Raw genomic sequence first — 23,476 nt, forward strand, 5'->3', positions numbered from 1 at the left:
TTTTTGCACTTTATTTCAAAAACATTAACTGAATAACCATATGTTTCCACTCAGATCTTATTTTATGCCTGCTTGCACTATACTTGTAGGTTGAATCAGTTCATGAATAAAGTTCTTGCATTTTAATTATAAATATAATAATCTTAAATGAAGTCTAATTTATTTCTATTTTAGAGACATATATTATTTACTAATTTTATTGTTTAGGTTGTATCTTCAGTTCAAAGTTACTATTTTAACTGAATCCCTAGTTATTGAATGAGTTACTTAATATAGATGATTAACACTTCACTTTTGTAGTAGGGACATGGACAGTATAAAAAAGATGGTTACATAAAAATAGAACTACCATATGATGCAGCATTTACTGCTAGGTGTTTATCTGAAGGAAACGAAAACACTAATGCAAAAGATATCTGCACCCCCATGTTCATTGCAACATTATTTACAATAACCAAGGCATGGAAGCAACTGTAAGTGTCCATCAATAGATGAGTGAATAAAGAAAATGTAGAACATATATACAATACAATATTGTTCAGCCAGAAAATAAGGAAATTTTGCCAATTGCCACACAGGTGGACCTTGAAGGCATTATACTAAGTGAAATAGTTAAAGAAAGGCAACTAACATATGATTTCGTTTATACTGGAATCTAAAAGTAAAAAACAAGCACACATAAATACAGAGTACAGATTGGTAGCTTGTGGGGGGTGGTAAGAGAAATGGGTGAAGGTAGTGTAAAGGTACAAACTTCCAGTTATAGAATAAATAGTTCCTGGAGATATAATGTACAGATCGGTGGCTATAGTGACTGTATAGGGTTGGCTGTTGCTGAACAACATGGGTTTGAACTGGGTGGGTCCTCCTCTATGTAGATATTTTTCAGTTGACCTTAGCAGTTGAAACCCACATTGTTCAAGGGTCAGTTCTGAGATTGGGAATCTATGTATGCCAGAAAGTCAACTATCATTGTACCATATTTTCAATTGCTCAGGAGGTCGGCACCTATTGACCCCCATGTTGTTTAAGAGTTGATTATATTTGAAAGTTGCTAAAAGAGTAGATCTTAAATGTTCTCATCATAAGAAAAACATTGTAACTCTGTATGGCAATGGGTGTTAACTAGACACTGTGGTGACCGTTTTACAATACATACAAACATCGAATCATTATGTTGTACACCTGAAACTAATGTTATATGTCAATTGTATCTCTATGAAACAGCTCTTTTAAAAAGATTACAGGTATAGAAATCAGAAGTCTCCCTCCCCTACCCTCATCCCCCAGTGTTTCAGAGCTGTTTTTCATCTAAATAGAATTCTCTGGTGTTTTAAGTCACATCTCAAAAATGTGACCTACTTCATTTCAGAATGTTGAACCTTCTGACAAGAATCCAATACATTTTGAACTGAGTGCTGAAAGCCAAAATGCAGAAACAGAGTTTTTCAACAGAGTTTCTAAGAATCTTTCAATTAAGAGGTAAAAGATATATTTTTATTATCTGTATACTTTTAAATTATTTTTATTAGTTTTTGATGAGTAATTAAATTTAATTACTTCTGATGAAACTATTTGTATGTCTTATGTGCCATAGATGTCTGTGCTTTAGATGCATCCCTTCATACTCAGAAGTTGGATGGGAATTTTAATGAAGTGACAGCTCTAATATGGTTCTTATTTGAGTTGCTTTTTTACATAGGAGAAAAAAGTATAAAGGAGCATCTGTTTTGGTTAGTTTGCCTTTTGTTTGTTCTTCCCTTCCTTATAGTCTTAAACCTAAGCCTATTAGATAAACTATTGTACAAAATAATTGTTCTACCTAAAAAAGAAATTGTTTTAAAACTTGTGGCTAAGTTGGTTGAGCATTGACCCATGAACTGAAAGGTCACCAGTTCGATTTCTGCCCAGGGCATATGCCTGGGTCGTCAGATGTACTCCCTGTCAGAGTACATGCGAGAGGCAACCAATCCATGTATCTCTCTCACGTTGATGTTTCTCTCCCTTTCTTCCTTCCTCCCTTCCCCTCTCTCTGAAACATAAATAAATAAATACTTAAAACTTTTAAAGCAAATACACTTGGGGAATATTAATTATATAATGGCTTGTGACCTTTTGGGTCAGTGTATACCTTTTGCGGTAAAGATGTTCCTTTGTACTAGTCAGGGTTGTCCGGAGAAACAGAACTGACTGTGTGTGTGTGGAGGGAGGTTTTAAGGAACTGGCCCACACAGTGTGGAGGCTTGGCAAGTCCGAAATCTGCAGGGTAGGCTGGCAGGCTGAGAAGAGTTGCAGTTAGAGCCTGAAGGTGATTGCTGTCTTCTTGGAGAAGTCAGTCTTCTTTGTTCTGGTAAGGCCCTTACCTGGTCGAATGAGGCCCACCGACACTCAGGGTCTGCTGATTTAAATGATACTCATCTAAAAAATACCTTCACAGAAATATCTAGAATAATGCTTGACCAAATGGCTGGATACTGTGACCTTGCCAAGTGAACACATAAAGTTACCCTTTCATATATGTCAGATAATATGCCAAGGGCTGAGGATATGGTGGCATTAAAAACACATACAAGCTTGGTCCCTTTGCTCATGAACTCTGCATCTGATAGATTGCTTATCTCTATTTTGTTTAGCTCTTTTTCTGGAGTTTTGGTCTGTTCTTTCATTTGGGCCATGTTTCTTTGTCTCCTTGTTTTGGCAGCCTCCATGTGTTCGTTTATATGTATTAGGTAGAGCTGCTTTGACTCCGTGTCTTAATGTAGTAGGTGGCCTATAGGGTTCAGTGATACAGCCTCCCCTCTCACCCAAGCTGGGTACTTGAGGTGTACTCTTCGTGTGGACTGAGTACACCCTCCTCTTGTAATTGAGCCTTGGTTGCTATTGACAGGTCAAGTGGAGGGATTTACCCAGGCCACTTAGCTGCAAGGATTGGCTATGACCACTTACCACCACCTTCTGCTCTCCGTAGGCCTGTAAATTGGTTGGGGTGGAGTCTCTGGGGATCTCCAAAGTGGGTCAAACAGTGTCAGCCAGATTGATAGAATCTCAGATATGGCACCAGCTTGCTGGGGAGGGTTTAGAAAAGAGTCAGTGGCCTCTGCTGACCTTGATGCCAGACACTTCAGTTTCTCCCAATATGCCAGTACCTCTTAAGCTGCTACCCTACTGCTGGAGCTCAGAGGGCATGAGTCTGAGTAGGTGAGTCTAAGTGTGGATTCTTTAAAGGAACTGCCTTCGGCTCCAACAGTTTCTTCCCCAACTCAATCCCTCCTGGTTTTTGCAGCCAGAAGTTGTGGGGATTTATATTCCTGGCACTGAAACCCTGGGCTGGGGGGCCTCACATGGCGCTGGGACTCCTCACTCCTGAGATATCCTTCCCAAATTTTTATTCACCACACTTGGGCTTGGGAGTACCCCTCCTACCAGTGTGGATGGATGTGGCTTCTTCAATTCCATAGTTGTCAGACTTCCATTCAACTCAATTTCTGACATTCCTGAGCGATGATTGTTCTATATTTTAGTTGTAATTTTGATGTTGGTGTGCAAAGAGGCGAGCCACATCTACCTATGCTGCCATCTTGATCCAAAAGCTATATTCTTACAGCTTTGCAAGAACACCTTTACTATCTGCAGGGGTGTCCAACCTGTAGCCCATGGGCCACATGCAGCCCAGGATGACTGTGAATGTGGCCCAACACAAAATTGTAAATTTACTTAAAACATTATGAGATTTCTTTTGTGATTACGGGTCACAGTGTATTTAATGGGTGGACCAAGACAGCTGTTCTTCCATTGTGGCCCAGAGATGCCAAAAGGTTGGACACCCCTGTAAGGCTTTCTTCAAGATTTTATTGAATATTATGGAAGACAAAGCCAAATTAAGGAGACACATTTCTTTAACATTGTTGTTGAAAAACCTTGTACAGATCCTTGTATGGACTGGTACAGACCTTTCTGTTAGTCACACTGACTTTAGTTGAATTCTGATAATCCTCTACCACTGGACCAGCCCAGACCCTTCTGTTTAAATGTACCTTGCAGGCATTGTTTCATTGCGGCACCTTGACACAGAAAGAATTTTGTGTTTGCCTCTCTAGACAACCAGGGCTTGGGGCAAAGGTCTCTCCTTCTGTCAGATCTTCCAGATCTACCTGGGGTTTCTCTTGTTCTTCCTGCTAGGGAGGTAAGCTATAGGACCCTTTCTTACAGTACCCATTAATGTCTAAGCTCTCTCAACTTCGTTCTGGCTTTTCTTTCCTCTTTCCTAACCCATCCTATTGAGACTCTCTGGTTTAGGATGCAAAAAACCTGATGCACATAGTCTTCCAAATTTTAATCTTAAACTCTAATTTCAGCTTTTGAAACTCAATCCCAGCTCTGTGTTCTCTGCTGGGCCACTTGTGATACTGACTAAGTGGGAGGAGATACCTCAATTAATGTTTCAATATTTTCCCATCACAGATATAAGTACATAGAAAAAGTAATCCCTTACTTGATTTTCCTCTTTAATACAGTGAAAATACATCTTTGTCACCAGATGATTAGTTTTTAATGGCAGGTGCTATGTCTTACTTATTTCTACATTCCTCAAAGTAGTTAAACAGAAGATGCTCAGTAACTGTTGACTTATTGTGACATTAAGAATAACTGGGTTAAACATGCCATGGTCAGGCAAAGGGATGTTTTATTAAGCATGGGTCCAGTTGGGCCAGCTGTCCTGGGCAACAACATTGGCCTGAAAAATAAAATAACTTATGATTGTCAGATACTATGTTAAATGATCCAAATATACTGTAGCTTACTAAAGGACTTTTTTCAACTTCCAAAAGAATGAACAAACACTAGATTACTGAAGACTTTTTCCTGTCTCCTCCTCCGCTTTTTAGGTCTTCCCAAAAATTAACTCCAGGGAAAATGCCAATAAGTGATCATGATTCTGGTGTTGAAGATGAAGACTTTTCTCCAAGACCAATTCCAAGTCCTCATCCAGTGAGTCAGAAGGTATCACTGATCTTATTAAGTACTCATATTTGATGGCTAGAAACCTAAAAATCTCTTCATGTTACTCAATAACATAGACTAAAACTTACTGAAGTTTTATTCTAAGATATATGTAGCTATCTATATGTATATGGTGATACTTGCATATATACTCACAGGTATATATAATTATTTTATGTAGTAATAGATATCCATATATACACAAATTATAAGGACATATAATAATTATTCCCAGAAAAAATTGAGGCACAGGTTGGTTAATTTACTTGCCCAGGATTACACATCTAGTAAGTAGTAAAGCTTGAATTCTGATTGCAGAGGTTTAGTTTCAGAATCTGGTGCTTTTAATCTATATAGACCCAACATTCTATACTCTATCACCAAAGCTTGACATTACATCTTATTACCATATTCTGAGAAAACCTACTTGCTTTTGGAGATGAATTGCTAAGAACTCCTGTCATAATTTTTTACAGGCAGCCAGCCAGTTATTTTAGAATTGTTATACTGTAATTGGACTAATGGCTTATTAGAAGAAAAAGGAATAAGAAAGATATTTTTTAATCTTTATTGGAGGATATGTTTATTGATCTTTTTTTTTTTTGAGAGAGAGAAGGAGAGAGAGAGAAAAACATTGATGTAAGAGAGAAACATGGATTGTTTGCCTCTAGTATGTGCCCTGAGTGGGGATCAAACCCGAAATCTAGGTATGTGCTCTGATTGGAAGGGACTCGAACCCACAACCTTTTGGTGAATGGGGTGATGCTCCAACCAACTGAGCCACTTGGCCAGGGCTGGAATGGGAAAAACTTTTTAAGATTATTATCAAATTATAACCAAATTCACCACAGTGAGTATTTTGTTTTCTCTTTTCTGCTGTTTTCCAACTCTTTTAGTTCAAATCAGTACCAAGAATAAATAATTCCACTAAGTGGAAAATATTTGGAAATATTTATTGGAAGATTCTTTGTTATTTAAGATTCAGAAACATTATTTGCTACTAAATCTGCTGAAGCATTTTGCCTGTGATAATTGTTTTGCAGGGAGGGTAAAAAATATCTATTGTAAAACAGTTTATCATATTGTATTCTCTGATCTAAGCAACATTAAAGTGTTCCTGTAAAAGGAGTTCCATCTTTATATAGGCTTGTGAGATGCTTAGTTTCATTTTTTGAGGGCAAGGACTTTATTTATTTTGCTCACAATTGTATTTCTAGTGTCTAGCTCATAGAAGATGCCCAGAAAATATTTACCAACTGTCTAGATAAGGAATAAACCTCCTTAAATAAGTGACTGGATATAATTTGGGAGATAGTGGTCGATGGAAAGTGAAGCATATATCTTTCTCCTAAAAAATACTTGTCCCTCTTTCATTTCTTTCCCATTTACAGGTCTCTAAGATCCAACCATCAGTTCCAGAACTTTCACTTGTGTTGGATAGCAATTGCATCGAATCAAACCCTCTGCCTCATACTTTGGAAGTGGTGAATAATGAAAATCCTCCTTTAGTGATTAGCCATTCTGAACACTTGCAACCACTGCAACCCCAGCTTTATGATGAGAAGCACAGCCCAGCATCTGGAGCTGGAGAGCCTTCCTCGGAAGGGCTACCAACTCAGTTAAACCAGGGCACTGCTCCTTTGGGGCACTGTAAAGTAAGACAGCCATCAACCTGTAAGAAAGAGAACCCCTATATAAAGAACAGTGTTAAACCATCTTCTCTCAATGGACCATCTCCTGATGCATCTGAAAAGCTGCAAACAGTTTCTTCTGGAAATGTACCCAAGGAAGAATATCCTGTAAGATCTTCCACATTTAATTCCAGGCAGTCTTCTCTTGCTGCACAGTCTCACCCACACAATTTTATTTTTTCACCTCATAATTCAGGAAAACCAATGGAATTTCAGATACCTACTCCTCCACCACCGTCTTACTATTCCACAAATATTTGCAGTTGTTGTCAACATCATGGCCATATTCAATACAGTCCCATAAATTCTTGGCAAGGAATGAATACAGTAGGATCCATTCAAGACCTCCAGTCTGAAGCTGTTCAGAAACATTCATTATTTCACCCAACTGGATGTCCAGCTATGTATCATAATGCATTCTATTCTTCAAGCAGCCCCATAGCTTTGAGACCGCAGGGAAGCATGGGCGGTTGCTCTCCCCACAGCAGTGTAGAACCGTCTCCTGTGGCAAGACTGCCTTCACACGTGGACTCCTGTAACCTACGGCCTTGTGCAGTGTGCATGCACACACCCAACACTGGGGCAGAGCATGGAATGATGGGACTGTCCCCGGATGCATATAGGTTCCTCACAGAGCAAGACAGACAGCTGAGACTACTTCAGGCTCAGGTTTGTTGGGAGATTTTTTAGTTCTGTTTAATTCCTGGTATTAAAATGGTTTCTTAAAAATAACTAGCAGTTTGCCCTGGCTGGTGTAGCTCAGTGGATTGAGCTTGGGCCTACAAAGCAAAGGGTCGCCAGTTCAGTTCCCAGTCAGGGCACATGCCTGGGTTGTGGGCCAGGTCCCCAGTGGGGTGCACGTGAGAGGCAACAACATTGATGTTTCTCTCCCTCTCTTTCTCCTTCCCTTCCCCTCTCTCTAAAAATAAAATAAATAACTGGCAACTCTTCAGTAATTGTATTTTTTGGAGTAGAATTGTAAAATGTCAAACTAGAAGGAGCCTTAGAAACTGAATTCTGGTCCTTGTTTTACAGTTAAGTAAAATGAAGATTAGAGAGAGAAAATAACTTACCTAATGACACATTGCTAATTGGAAGTAGAATCAAACTAGAAAACAAGCCTTCTGTTTTCTGTTTTGTGCGTGCCTACCTTACAACCTAATTGTATTTTTCTTTTCATTTTTTGCCTGTAATGAAAAGCTGATATAAGTTACTAAACCATTATAGATAACAAAATACAGGGTAGGGCAAAAGTAGGTTTACAGTTTTTCATATGGAAAATAATTCATCATAATACAAGAATAAACTGTTTTGTGTACCCACAACCTACTTTTGCCCCACCCTTTATAAGGGCTGCACAATAGATTCTGATACAGCTCTAGTTTGTAAACCTAATGGTATGTATACTAACCCTTAGAGAAGAGTTTACCTCTTTAGAAGGTAAATACCTCTTCTCTTCTAGAAAAGAAGTATTTCTATACTAGATTTGTTTCATTCATTTTACTTTGAAAGTTTTCTTTCCCCTGGTCTTTATGGCAGAGTTCTTAGTCTTTTAATGATACTCTTGTACTGACGAGTCTTTAAGTGTTGTATTTTTTTTTTCTCCTTACTGACATCCTTCTTCCGCACACCTACCCCAAATCCTCCCTTCCTGTGATATATGATTAAATGGCTGGTATCTGGCACCAGATCTTTGGGTTCTAATCCAGTTTCTGGGTAACATAAATTCATGTGATCTTGGGCAAGTTATCTTATTTTTGGCTTCAGTTTTCTCATCTACAAAATGAGGATATACATATGTGTATGGATTATTCAGGATTGAATTAGTTACTATGTAAGGGCTTAGAATAGTGCCTGGCATATAGTTAGTGCTCAGTAAATGTTAACTGTTATTATCTTTTCAGTATCAATATCTCAGTTAATGACATCACTTCTCATCCTGTCACTCAAGCCAAAATCCCAGGTGTCGAGAACCCAGGCTTTACTTTCTGGATATTCCCTGAACCTCTCCTTACCGTCTTTCACACTACCCCCTGATTCAGATTGTCTTCTCTTACCCATACATGTTGTTTCCAGTACCGTCCCCTCGTGTTTCCTGCGTCTGGGGACACCACAGCCATCTTTTTAGAGCTCAAGTCAGATCATAGGGCTCCTGCTTAAAACTCTCAATAGCAGACCATTACAATTAGAACAGATTCCAAACTCCTTACCTTGGCACTCAGAGCCCTTTAGATTTGTCACCTGTCTCCCTGTCCCAGCTCATCTCTTGTCACTTTCTGTGTGTTCGCTACATTTCAACTGCAATAGTGTGCCTTTTCTTCTTTTAAAACATGAATGTGTTTCCACTCTAGTTCTTAAATGTGCTTCTCTGCCTGAAACATTGGTCTATTTCTAATGGCTAGCTCTTCATCTTTTGGCCTTAATTGGATATTTTTGTACATGTATTGGTACATATATGTAGACATGCATGTTACACATATATAAGCACTTAGTATAGGACCTGGCTATAGTAACTATTAATTAGATTACAACTATCTTATTTATCTCCTAACCCTTACAACTAGTTTTACATGATATGGAAGCTCACAGTGGTTAAGTCACTTTTCCAAAAGGCAATAGAGAAGGATTTAAACCAGGGGTGTCAAACTCATTTTCACCAGGGGCCACATCAGACTCATGGTTGCCTTCAAAGGGCCGAATGTAATTTTGGGACTATGTGAATGTAACTACTCCTTAACGGTTAAGCGAGAGCTGGGCGCTGTCGACAGGTAGAAACAAGGTGCCAGGCTGGATAAAACAAAGTGGAGGGCCACATTCAGCCCTCGGGCCTTGTGTTTGCCACCTGTGATTAAACCTGTGTCTTTATGGTATCAAGTCCCGTACTCCAAACCACTAAGTACATATGCTACTCTGTATTATTAATCAGGTTAAATTTCTATTGTTTTAAACAATTTATTAATAATACTTACTTTTCTATATTAATAAAGTTAATCTAAAATTAATGAGATGAGATGAACACAATAGTATAATTTATAGGGAAGTAGAAAATCCCATTGTTTAAAAAGGGAGGCTTTTCCAGTCTTAAGTATATATCCAAGATAAATGTTCACACAAAAATTTGTAGACACATGTTCATAGCAACATTATTTATAGTAGCCCAAAGTGAAAACACTCCAAATGTCCATCAACTGATGAATGGATGAACACAATGTGTTATATACATACAGTGGGGTATTATTCAGTCATTAAAAGGAATAAAGAATTGATAGATTTTGCAGCATGGATGAACTTCAAAAACATTGTGTTAAGTGAAAAAAGCAGTATATAAAGTCACATATTACATGGTTCTGTGTATATAAAATATCCAGAATAGGCAAATCTATAGACAAAGTAGATTAGTCATTGGCAGGGGCTAGGGAGAGAGGCAGTGGAGAGTAACCGGTACAGAGATTTTGGGGGATTAATGAATGCAAACTTTGTGAACGCACTAAAAACCACAGAAGTGTATACTGTAAAAGGATGAATTATATAGTTTGTGAATTATATCTCAATTTGAAAAGGAGGAGGGGACATTTTTGGTGTTTGAGCCTCAGCTTTGCTACTTGTTAGTTATGTGACCTGGGCAAGTAACTTAATTTTTAATACTTGAAGTTTTCTTATTTGTAAATGTATCTAATATAAATAGTATATTCTTCACAGGGTTGTAAAATTATACATAAAAGTCTTAGTGTAGTGTCATATAAACAGGAAGAACTCAGTAACTGTTATCAATTGTTAATATTTCCAGTTTCAGCATGGTCAAACATGGGCAATTCTGATTAACCTTATAAGAAGAACCTTGAGCCCTATCTGGTGTGGCTCAGTGGATTGAGCGCGGGCCTGCGAACCAAAAGGTCTCCAGTTGGATTCCCAGTCAGGGCATGTGCCTAGGTTGTGGGCCAGGTCCCCAGTTGGCAGCATGTGAAGGGCAACCACATGTTGATGTTTCTCTCCCTCTCTTTCTCCTTCCCTTCTCTCTAAAAAATAAATAAATAAAATCTTAAAAAAAAAAAAAGAAGAGTAAAAATGTCTAATATTTGGTACGTGGAGTCAGAATATACCTCCTACCATACTTTTGAGTTTTTAAGTGAAATAGGAAAAAAATATAGGATTGAATTTTTAACATTCAGGCTTTTCAACATGAGTGTCAATTTATGAATGCTAATCTAAACACTTGTATGTTTTTACTTTTAAATTTACACATAGCCCAGTTTATTAATAATGAATGATAATAATTTTCTACATTGAATAAGTTTTATATTATCTAGTTGAAATGTGAGAAAATATAAAATTTAGTTATTTATAACTGGAGAACTAATTCATATTTAAACTCAGCTGCCATTTTTTGTGATTCACTGCCAGTTTAACATATGTTTTTAACTGATACAGATTCAGCGTTTATTGGAAGCACAGGCTCTTCAGCCCTGCTCCCCTAAGACAACCACTGTGGGAGACACGGGGCAGGCTGCAGCACAAGTGGAGTGGGTTTCCATGGAAGCACAGTCATCCCCGGGTGTACACATGAAAAAAAGTGTAAGCATTGCTGTGAGCACAGGTAATTTCTTTTTTTTTTATTTGTAAGGAATTTTTAAAAATGCTTTTCATATCTACTTTGAAATATTTTTACATTGAAATTGGTGCATGACACAAACAGAACCAACACCAAGGTAATAAGAGTGTAACTATGTAAAGTCTTTGTGTAATTTTACTCTTTATGAAATAAAACTATACCTGAAAACAGGTATGAAACCCCATAACAACACATCATTTTTGCCACTTTCCCAGGTTGGACCCAGTTCTAATAAGAGAAATCATCTGTGGTTTGCGGGATCTGGGGAGGTTTCATCTATGCACTATTACTGAATCTGGGCCTTGGAGGGTGTGTAGGATTTTAATAGGTGGAATTCAGAGATGGCAGACAGACTGGGCAGAGAAAATAGTGTGGGCTCAGAGAAAACAGGACTCTGCATTGTTCAGCACTCTACAGTGCTATGCAGGGCCATTTCTACATCTTTAACAAAGGACAATCTACTTTATTTGGTAAGCAACATTAAAGGCCTCAAAAAAAATCAGCAATGTAAATGACATTTATTTACATGTTTACTCATCACCAGACCATGAAATCTTCAAGAACAACTTTGTGTCCTCCGGGTCTAGCAAGACGAGTAGTACACAAGGTAGTAGAGATAAGGATGAAGAGGAAGGGTCACGTAAGATGCCGATAAGATTTGATAACTAATTGGATATAGCAGTTGAGGAAGAAGGATTCAAAAGTTATTCTAGCTAAATGCAATGTGATATCTTGGATTGGATCCTAGAACAGAAAAAGAACATCAGTGGAAAATTGCTGAAATTCAGATAAAGTCTACAGTTTTAGTTACTAATAACGTACCACTGTTGGTTTCTTTTATTTGTTTATTTATTTATTTATTTATTTATTTATTTATTTTTAGACAGAAGAGAAGGGAGGGAGAATAAGAGGGAAACATCAGTGTGTGGTTGTCTCTTGTGAGACTCCCAGTGGGGACCTGGCCCTCAACCCAGGTATGTGCCCTGACCAGAAATCAAACCGGTGACCCTTTGGCTTCTAGGCCAGCGTTCAATCCACTGAGCCACACCAGCCAGGACTGATTTTTCTTTAAAGTCCACTACACAGTTATCAAATCATTTACGAAACAAGAAATTTGGATGGGTTACAAGAAAACTAATAGATGGAGCTAAATTACATTTCTTTCTAATGACATGTTAAAGGCTTGGCTCACTTTTTAATTGAATGAATCAGCTTTACTGAATGAACTGTAAGTTTTAACTTGAAGATACACTCTGCAGAAAATGAGGCAATTAAAAGAAGAAAAATATATTACCATGAGAAGAATTCCTTAAAATTGCTATTAATTTTGGTGTTCTATATTCTTTTTTTCTTTTATTTTCTTTTCTTTTTTTTTTGAAACTCAGTCCACTGAGCCATGCCATCCAACCACAATGTTGGTTTCTTGATTTTGAAAAATGTATCGTGGTAGTATAAGATGTTAACACCAAGGGAACCTGGAAGAGGAGTATACAGGAACTCTGTATTATCTTCTCTATAAATCTAGAATTATTCCACAATTAAGATAAAAGTTATTCCAATATTTTAAGCCTGGATGATAGAGAGAAAGATGGTAGGATTGAATGGAAGAAGGCAAGTTAGGGAAGCCAAGGAGAGAGGATAAGTACAGTCCCATCTGTTCAGACTGAGCTACTTTTGCAAATGAAGATAATGATGCCCAAAAGAGTGGGGGTGGGTTGAAGACAAATTTTATGTTCTTTTTCTGAACTATCCATATAGAGGGGAAGAAGGAGTGAGGGTAGCAACAACTTCACGCACATTTATAAATCACATTCAGGTATTAATTACTCAGTTAAGATTCTTTGTCTACAACATAAACCACTTTGAAGTAATTTAAGCAAGGACAGGAAATTTACTGGAAGAATATGGGGATGTTTTGTGAAAGCGAAGGCCAAGAATGGGGTTGGACTTCAGGAAAAAATCAGAGCTAGAAACTGGAATACCATTAGGACTATCCCCTTATTCTACATAGCTGTTTTATTGATCTACAGTCTTCATTGCCTTACATTTTAAAATATAGCTCACCCAGAGTTCCAAAGTTTATGTGTGCACAGTTTTAGCCTTATGCACAAACCAGGTTATTATCCATCAGTCCCAGTATCAAATTGCAGAGAACCTGAATGGCCAAGTTTGGGTTAGGTTTTACTCCCTGCTTCAGTGGTAAGGGGGCTAAGAATCACATAATAAGTACATAGCTTCTGGAGTCCCATCTGTGTTCATTGCAGGGGTGATGGTTCCCAAGGAAAGTGTGCACGTGTGTGTGTTGTAGAGGGATGGTGGGGAAGGAGTTATGGGTATTGTGAGCTAAACAAACGTACCAAAAATTTCAGTTTCCTCCTAGGCTCTCTCATAAAATTTTATATATACAGTGTATTATAGTTGCTTAACATCTGTATGTCACTAGACTGTAAGCTTGGGATCTGGAGCACTGCCTTATTCACTATTATATCTTCATTACCTAACATGATGCCTAAAACAATATGTGTCGAATAAGTGATAACTGAGTGAAGTTATTCATGTGCTTGAACTGATATTCCAAAATTATTTTAAATAAGTTTTCAGTATGATATATAGAATTCAAATATTTTAAAACTTCATGGATTCATATTCAGAGTTGTTACTTATATGCAGAAAAATGAATTAATCATTTGAATTAAATGGCTCTTAGAAGCACATTTATTCTATAATAATACTTAATTCCCAAAAGTATATCTAGTGATCATGTATTCAGGATAAGTAGCACTTAGAGATTATTATGCTAAGTGAAATAAGCCAGTCAGAGAAAGACGAATACAATATGATCTCACTTATATGTGAAATCTAATGAACAAAATAAACTGATGAGCAAAACAGAAACATGGGCTACGGAACAGACTGACAGCGGTCAGTGGGAATAGCGGGGCTGGATGCAAAAGGTGAAGGGATCAGCCAGAGAACACATATGCACAACCCAAGGACACAGACGACAGTGTGGTGGTGGCCAGAGGGTGGGGAGGGTGGGAAGCCAGCAAAGCGTGGGGAATGGGGACATCTCTCACAATGTCTACAATAAAAATAAAGAAAAAAGATTGTCATGTTTAGTTTAATACAAGATTAAATCATGCTTTTATTAATTTATTTTCATAAAATCATCCAAGTTGGCCTTCAAAGTAGAATCCATTTTGACTTGGATTTACTTTTTGGTTTTAATTATTGCTAAAAATCATTTTATAAAGCATTATTTCCCAAATTGTAGAATGCGTACCACTGAGGTTCAGAAGATGACTTGGAGTAGTATGTAGATGAATATTTTATACTTTGTGGATATATTTATTGTTAGGAGTATTGGAAAAATATAACACTTGAAATCTATGATTTCTTGGAGATGATTATGCTAGGTAAAAAAAGTGAGTTGACAAAGAAAAATAGTAAGCAAGTAAATAATACATGCAAATAGTTCTGCAAATAATTGTTCAATTGATCCATAAAGTTTGGGAAACATTTGATTTTTAAATACGTGCCTGATATTGCATATGTCTGATACATCCCTAATATGGCTTTATAAGTGCTTCATTAAAATATCAAAATCACGGATTTATATTTTATATTTTGTCCACTGTTTCAGAACAGCAGTTTTCAACACACCACACCAAACTATATTCAAAACTTTCATGTATAAAATACATCATTTGAGAGTCACATCTCTTGAAGAATCAGGGCCCAAAATATCCCTTTTTCCTCTGTACCCCAGTTTTCTATCTTTTCTCCTGCCACGTAACTCTTCGTGGCATTGCTGAGGAAATATAATCTGAAAAGAGTTCTAGATAATTGTGTTAAAATAATATAGCTAGTCTTACTTCACAAAGGTGTGTCAGGGAATTGTTTTTATAGTAGAGTATTTGTTTCAGTGTTTGTTAAAACTTTGGATCTCCAGGTGCCAGCTTGTTTTGGAATGCAGCAGGGGATCATCAAGAGCCTGACTCTCAGCTGAAGCAAGATGATACCAAGATTTCCAGTGAGGACATGAATTTTTCTGTCGATATTAATAATGAAGTCACAAGTCCTCCAGGCAGTGCGTCTTCATTAAAAGCAGTTGATATTCCCAGTTTTGAAGAGAGCAACATTGCTGTGGAAGAAGAACTTAATCAGCCACTTTCTGTATCCAAGTAAGGTCTCCATGATTCAATATTCATCCTTCTTCTTTATCTCTTTTAAATTCTAAGATTCTTTTGGTGATCTAACTCTATGTGCACGCTAACCTACGAATACATCTACATCTACATTTATTTCTATAAGTATCTGTCTGCACTTGAAAATCCTTGACTTCATACCAATCCTCTGATTCCAGTCCTACACCCCCTTTTTTATTAGCAGTTCAGTCCTACTTCACTGTGTACATGAAGTAGTTTCAGAATGACTAAGAATTTTGAAGCAAATTTACTAGAATATATTTAGTTATAATTTTTATCTTTAGCCTTACAATATCCAATGAAAATATCTTTTTTCACAGTTATTTAGGTTAATTTTTTCTTCTCCATTCCCTTATATGGTTATGCTGTTTGTTTGCAATGCCATTAGGTGTTACTATTCCATTTTGGGGTCCCTCCATATTCTAGTTGATTTTCTTTGGGTTTTTTTTTTTGGTGTGGGAAACATCACTATGATTCTAACAGACCAAACTATATAAAAAAGTATACACTCAAAGGATTGTTTCCTTCTCTTCCCTGCTACTTTGTTCCCAAATTCTCCTTTTACTACCTCTTCTTCTACCCAATCTCTAGTTACTAGATTATCCTTCCTGTATTTCTTTTGTACAAATGAGCAGATATGTCTGTATTTTATGTTATTTCTTTCTTAAAACAAAGTATAGAAAAGTAGTGTGCCATAAGCACTCTCCTAAACTTTTCTCTTCATTTGGCAGTATAGACTGGAAATCGCTCCAGATTGGTTCCTAGAGATTGTCTTCATTTTAATAGCTATATAATATTCCATTGTTTGGATGTGCCATAGTTTAATAAAATACTCTCCTATTTATGAGCATTTAGACTGTTTCCAATGTTTTTCAACTACAAAAAAAATGCTACAGTGAGTTACTTTGTTCATGTATAGTTTTGAATTATTCTAGAAGTGGAATTCCTGCATCTAAAGTTAATTGCTTATGTAGTTTCATTACATGTTGCCAAATTTCCCTGCAAAAGCGTTGTGCGAGTTTGTATTCCCACCAACAGTATCTGACGTTGTCTGTTTCCCCAAAGCCATGCCAGAAACACTGCTGACCAGCCTCTTAAGTGATAACGGATATTTTGGCATTGTTTTAACTTTCATTTTTAAACTTATAAGTGAGTTGGATCATAAAAATATTTGTGAATTATGTGCTTGTCTTTCTTATACCATTTTCCTATTAGTTTTATGTCTTTTACCCCTCAAGTTTTAAGTGTTCTTCACATATCAGAGGTGTTCACTGATTGTGGTAAATGTTGTGAATATTTTCATCTAGTTTGTCAGTTGTATTTTGACCTTGTTTGATGTTTTTTACCATGTAATGATTTTTTACTTTAGATTGTCAGATTTATTGACTTTTTTTCTTAGAATTATATCTTGACTGGCATTTTACAAAGATTCATTTTAGCTAATAGTTTCTTGATATTTTCATGTACCAAATGAGTACTTGGCATTTCATATCAAGATAAAATTTAATAGTATGGCTCTGGCTAGTGTGGCTCAGTGGATTGAGTGCTGGCCTGCGAACCAAAGGGTTCCTGGTTCAATTCCCAGTCAGGACAAATGCCTGGGTTGCCGGCCAGGTTAGGTCCCCAGTGTGGGTGCATGAGACACAACCACATATTAATGTTTCTTTCACCCTCTTTCTCCCTTCCTTCCCTGCTCTCTAAAATAAATAAGTAAAATCTTTTTAAAAAATTAAATAGTGTGGAAAAAATGAAAATAAACTGAGTTTTAAAGAAGAGGTATGGTTAGAAAAATCATACAATATCTATAAAATGAAATACTATGTCAAGATTAAAACTTGTTTTTTAAGAATATTTAATGAAGTGGGACGATATTCATGACATGATATTTGGTTTTTAAAAGCAGCTTCTAAAGCTATATATAATATGGTACAGTTCTTCAGAGAAAATTCATATCAGTAGAAAAAAAGCATAGATGGAAATCCTCTGTAGTGTTAACAGCTGTTATCTCTAGGTATTCAATTACCTGTGACTTTTATTTTCTTTATACTCAGTATAACTTTGAGCAGTTACTTAACTAACCTCTGTGCCTCAATTTCCTCATTGTCAAATAAGGATAAAACGTAGTATTTATCTCATAGGTCTTTTGGGGAAGGATTGTATAAGATGATGTATTTGAAACAGTGCCTGGCCCTTTCCGCTAGTTAATATTTATTATTACTTTTCTCTGTTTTCTACAATAGCCATAGATTACTGTTCTTACAAGTAATGTTTTTAAATATTGCTTTCCAAGGTTACTTTTAAAATACGTATTCATATCCTAAATTTGGAAATAATAAATATGTATTGTATGAAATTTGAAAAATACATACAAGCATAAAGAAGAAAAATACAACCAAGTATGTAATGTGATTATAAATGACAACTTAGGTACTCTTATTTGACAAATTTTAAAACTTGAAGTGAGCACTGGCTGGTGTGGCTCCGTGGATTGAATGTCAGCCTGCAGAACGAATGGTTGCTGGTTCCAGTCTCGGTCAGGGCACCTGATCGATGTTTCTCTCCATCTCTTTCTCTGTCCTTTCTCTTCTCTCTAAAAATAAATAAATAAAATATAAAAAAAAACCTTGAAGTAAACAAATGATATATTTAAAATTTTTTAGAGTATTTAGAAAATACTAGTTAAGTCTTTTCTGTCTTTAAACTCTAAAAAATTTTATTGCATCAAGTTCAGGAGAAATCAGCAGGTTGTTTTCCAACTTTTCAAGAAAGTTGTCTAAATACATTATAAATAACAACTCAAAAAGGTGTCATGATCCAGCTTATATGCAGTCTATCAAGATGAGATATTCATCACTAAGAGCTAAAATTACAAACCAGAATGCTGCTTGAACCTTACCTCTTTCTTCCTGAGTTACGGCACTTCAAATATATGTTAAGGACACTTTGATAACTAACACTTACATTATATGTACATCCTTTCAAGCAGCTCTTCTCCAGAGGTGAGAAAAGAACCTGAGGTGCCTGTGTTCTTTCCGAATTCCCTGCTGGCAGAAAGTGTAAACATGTGCTTACAGAGTAGACCAACAGAGGGTGCTAGTAACAACTCTGTAACTTCTGGGGAACCAAAAATTGAGCAAGTAATGCAACCTTCACCGCATCAAACATCAGATAACCAGAAAATATACCAGGATTTATTGGTAAGAAAATGTAAAGCATTTCATCTTCTGTGTGATGGTGATTTAGCTTAGGGTATACTAGTCAAGCTTTTCCTATCTTTAAATTGAGTGGGACCTTGGTATAAGAAGATGTGCAAATTAGTGATATATCATTTATTTCTTTTAGCTTTTCATAAGTTGTGATAACCCAAATCCAGTAATTAAACTGTAAGCATGCCAGTTATCAGGTACTTAGATAGCTGGGGAGGGGCGAGAAGCTTTAGTTTAAAAATATAAATATTGATATTAGGTCAAATCCAAACTGAAGTTGGTACCATAGAAAACAAGCAAGAGTTTGCAGGAAGTTTGAGTGTTGGAAAGAAGTAGAATATTTATGATAATATTTACCGATTTCAGGTTAGGTAAGTGGCATTTTAATTGAATACTTAGCCTAGCCTAAGAAAGTGAGCTAAGTTAAGTAGATACTGTAAAATGTGAATATGACCATTGAGAACCTAGGGGAAATAATATACAGATACCGGTAACAAACAGTTGGAGCAGGTGGAGAAGTGCTGTAAGCAAAGGCAGCACAGACTAAAAAGACATAATTCTGGCTGGAGAAAATAGTTGCCTTAGAAAAGCTAGAATGTAAACTGGGACATGAAGGTCACATAACCCCGACTGTCACTTCCATCCAGATTGTAGACTTTGGAACATTAGATTCCTCCCTTTAAAATTGAGGGCTAATTAAGCTTACTTCACAGAGCCCTTAGTATTCCTCAGTGAACACACATTTCTTATTTGCCTGCTAGGTCCTAGGCTGGTGTGCGCGACCATGTGCTCAGGGAATGGCATGTGCTTTAATGCCAGGAGGACAGAGGTAGTACTCTCTCTCACTCAGAATGAGAAAAGAAAGGAGTCAAATTCTGGAAGAACAAAGATCTGTGACATGCATAACTGAAACATTACTATTTTTCAGATGAAAGCATGGTTTAAAACTTTTGTTTATAAAGAATTTTCTATAAATCCTGAAAGCACTTGAAATACCACTCAAACAATTTTAAGTCTATTGGTTTTAAAATGGACAAATTCTGAACAGATATATATTTTTTAAAAAAATCAGGATGGAAACTTTATTCATAAATCTTGAGAATTTAGTTTTGACATATGCTGGTGAAAGGCAAAATGGAAGTTTTTTAAATATTTCCCTCCTTTTGAATCATTTTTTTTTAATTAAATTATTGGGGTGACATTCATTAATAAGATTATATAGGTTTCAGTGTACATTTCTATGATACATGATCTGTATATCATATTGTGTGATCACCACCTATGAACAGACATTCTAAGTTTCCTCTAGGGTCTGGTCAAAGCATTTATTGGGATGGACTGCTTTTATAAAAAACTTATAATACAGTGGTGCCTCAATACTCGCTGTTAATTCACTCCAGAACTCATGATGAGTGCCAGAACTGACAAGTACCTAACGAATTTTTCAAGTGACAAATGATAAAGCATTTTCTCTTGTGGGGTGGCATCATGTCTCATACAAATGCAACGAGTCCCAAGCAAGCTCCAAGTGCTGAAACTTTTTTTTCTTGTCCAAATGCATCTAGTACAGGGAACGAGTTCTGAAGCTGATGAGTACCGAGGTATGGGTGTATCTGTAAATGTACTTGATACTTTGTAGAATTTGGGAAGATATTAATTTACTATTCCCTGGCCTTACTTATGCTGTCATTTACATTTTTGTTTCTTAAAATTGTTAATAGTGGTTTTTAAAATATATCTTTTCTTTTCATCAGGGTCAGGTGAACCACCTATTAAATAACTTTCCCAAAGAGACTGAGCAACCATCTACCAGTGCAGTAATTGTCAGCCATGAGTGTACCAGAACCCAAAATGTTTACCATGCAAAGAAAAAAAAACATGATTCAGGACTGGTGGACAAAGATTGTGTTCTTAATGCAACCCTTAAGCAACTAAGAAGCCTTGGAGTAAAAATTGATTCTCCCACTAAAGTGAAGAAAAGTGCACATAAAGTGGATCATGCTAGGTAATTTTAAAATTTGTTTAAAGGATGAATAAATTTTAAATGTATGCAGCAATCTCATGAGAAAGGGCATACACTTGCTACTCAGTTCAATTGATTTATCATTTATTCAGGGCCTGCTATATGTGTGATGAATAAGAAATCATCTGTACCTTTTAGATTCTCCATTTTAGCAGGAGAGAGGGTTATATAAGTAATTACAGAGATGTTGTGGGATGTCTCCTGGGAAAAGATGCCAGTGAAATGCTCTGGGAGTCTTGGGGAAAGAGAAATGAGCTTTGATTCATTTCTGGTGTTTGGAAAGTCTTGCTGGAGGTGATAGTGTCTGTGCCAGCGTCTGGATATTATGAAGTTGTGCTACCTAAACGGCAAGAGCATAGTTACATGAACACTACCTACTGCTCAGGAATGTTCCAGCTGGCCGTGTTCTTCTGTTCAGACTCCTCTGCATCACAGATGACCCTGGTACCTGCTTGTTTTTAAAGAGGATAACAATCTGGAAATTATATTGTTAAGGTTAGCCTGTTTTCTGCTAATTATTTTTGTTGCTATATTCTAGTTACAAAAGTAATAGTCTTGTTATTTAAAAAATATATATCAAATCATACACAAATACCAGATAAAATACAAAAGCCCGCACTCCCCAAACTTTTCAGTCTGACTCCTCCAAGGTTACTCCTCTTGTTTTATGTTTTTCTAGAAATGTTCAAGTATATACATGTGTAATGAGTGTTGTGATTTGGTTGTTTTTTTCCTTAACATTTATAGCTCACCTTTCCTTATAGGCATATGCAGTTCTTTCTCATGCATTTAAACAACTGCATAATATTCTGTGGGATCCATGTACTATAATATAGTGAACCCTAGTCCTCTGTTAATGGCCTTTTAGTCTGAATCTCTTATTTCTTATCTCAAACAATGCTAAGTGAACATCATTCTACAAGTCCTGGTACAAGTATCTTTGCAGGATAAATTCCTACAGATAGATAGGCTCAAAGGATGTATGCATGTGAGGGTTTGGCAGATGTTGCCATTACACACCAGAGTACTTGTACCGCTTTATATTCCTCCCACAGGGCAGGAGCGTGAGGCAGGTAGCACTTGCGAGGCAGAGGCTGTACAATACTTGTTGGAGTGCACAGAGCAGCCTGCAGTCTGCGTGGGGCCCTTACTTTTCAGTGTGGCTGCCTTTGGGGAGTACTATATTTCTTCACAGTGGCCACCCTATTGTAATGTCTCTAGTATGAAACACTGAAATTAACACACTTTAATATATCATGAACTTGGATTAGAAGTTCTTATTTGCTTTTTCAAATTATTTACATTAACATTATCTGTAGATATATTTTTAGTGTGCACACATTTTCTGATTCAATATGCAAACTGCTTATAATTTTAGGAAATAAAGAAAGTAGAAAAGGACTGTATATTCAGAATATGTTATCACTATACTATAGCATAAAAGAATAATGTCTGGATAAATTGATACTGTCTCATCTTATTCTGACAGTCTCCCAAAGTTAGCAAGAAGGTTAAGGAAGAAGTCCTTGTAAAGACCATCATTACGGAGCACGCTGTCCCATTGCTGGGTGGTGGCTTCGCTGGTCTCAGGGAACAGTAATGATGAGAATGAAACTACCTGATAGTTATTTGGGCTTTGCAGGGGTAAGGGCGCCCAGTGGCTGGCACATGTAAAACGGCTGAATTTCTTCACTGAATGATATGGAAAGTCATAGCTCATTCTTTGACTAGAATATACTGTTTGCCATAACAAATAGTACACACATGACTCTAATTTTTAGGGAACAGAAAAACTGATAGCAAAGTACATGTTGCTGAACACCGTACAGTGAAAACTATGATAGAGGCCCAGAGAGTAAGGCAGACCTGACCTCTGTTTGTCAATCACTACTGTTCAACTTAAGGAAATTAGTTAAAAACCTATTCCTCAGTTCCCCCAACTGTAAAATAAAGATAATAGTACCTGCTTCTTTTATTCATTCAGTAAGTATTAATTCAGTGCCTGCTCCCAGGCACCAGGGATACTGAAGAGGGGGACAGAAATAGACAAAAATTCATGGGCTTTCACAAGGGAGCTAAACAATAAACAAGAAATGTGAGTTAAGTAGATATAGATAACCCTAAGTGCCAAGAAGAAAACAGAAAAGTAGGGGAAGGGAAATGTGAGGAATTGTAATGGACAATCAAGTTGAGATATTTGATATTTGATATTTGATATGGATGACCTCTCTGAGAAAGTTTTCTGTGAGGATTAAATAAGATAATGAATGCATAGCAGAGTGCCTGGCATATAATATGGCATCCATCAAAATTAGCAGCTATTATTGTATATATGACATAAAGGGAAAGGCAAGTCAATTAGTTAACATTAGGTGAGATAATACCAGCCAAAGTGAGTTGAAGCTTGTATCTAATCAAAGAAAATCAGTGTATACACACACGCCATAGTCCGTGTCCAGAGACTGGCTGTTTTTTATTCATTACAAATAGAATCTCTTCAGCTATGAACAAGGTAATATTCTGAGCTACTCACCAGAGCTGGTAATGTTATACTATCAAATGTGTTTTCTATTTTTTTATTTTTGTTTTACTTTACAAATATTTACCTTACCAATAACTTTTACATTTGGGGGCCTGTATTTTGTTTTAAAACCATGAGTGATGTTTAAGTTTAGAAAAATTAATTTCTGTTCCACTTTCAGTCTGTAAGTCATGGGTTACCTTCTAGGTTATCAGTT

General features: G+C 36.6%; 1 protein-coding gene across 4 annotated transcripts in view; it reads left to right on the plus strand.

Annotated features, from left to right (window-relative positions):
* STIL (STIL centriolar assembly protein) overlaps positions 1-23,476 on the plus strand; it is a 45,166-nt gene that overhangs the window by 19,995 nt on the left and 1,695 nt on the right. For 2 of the 4 annotated variants that reach the window (XM_045858710.1, XM_045858718.1), the window contains exons 10-16: positions 1,373-1,482; positions 4,887-5,001; positions 6,393-7,361; positions 11,121-11,286; positions 15,254-15,485; positions 18,493-18,706; positions 20,470-20,720. In XM_045858710.1, the coding sequence (XP_045714666.1) occupies positions 1,373-1,482; positions 4,887-5,001; positions 6,393-7,361; positions 11,121-11,286; positions 15,254-15,485; positions 18,493-18,706; positions 20,470-20,720 (2,057 nt within the window). Of the gene's footprint in view, positions 1-1,372; positions 1,483-4,886; positions 5,002-6,392; positions 7,362-11,120; positions 11,287-15,253; positions 15,486-18,492; positions 18,707-20,469; positions 20,721-21,123; positions 21,234-23,476 lie in introns of all 4 variants that reach the window. The other 2 variants (XM_045858735.1, XM_045858726.1) reach the window with 2 other exon arrangements.

Source organism: Phyllostomus hastatus, unplaced genomic scaffold (genome assembly GCF_019186645.2).
Source record: "Phyllostomus hastatus isolate PE091 unplaced genomic scaffold, TTU_PhHast_1.1 phas_contig_147, whole genome shotgun sequence".
NCBI lineage: Eukaryota > Metazoa > Chordata > Mammalia > Chiroptera > Phyllostomidae > Phyllostomus > Phyllostomus hastatus.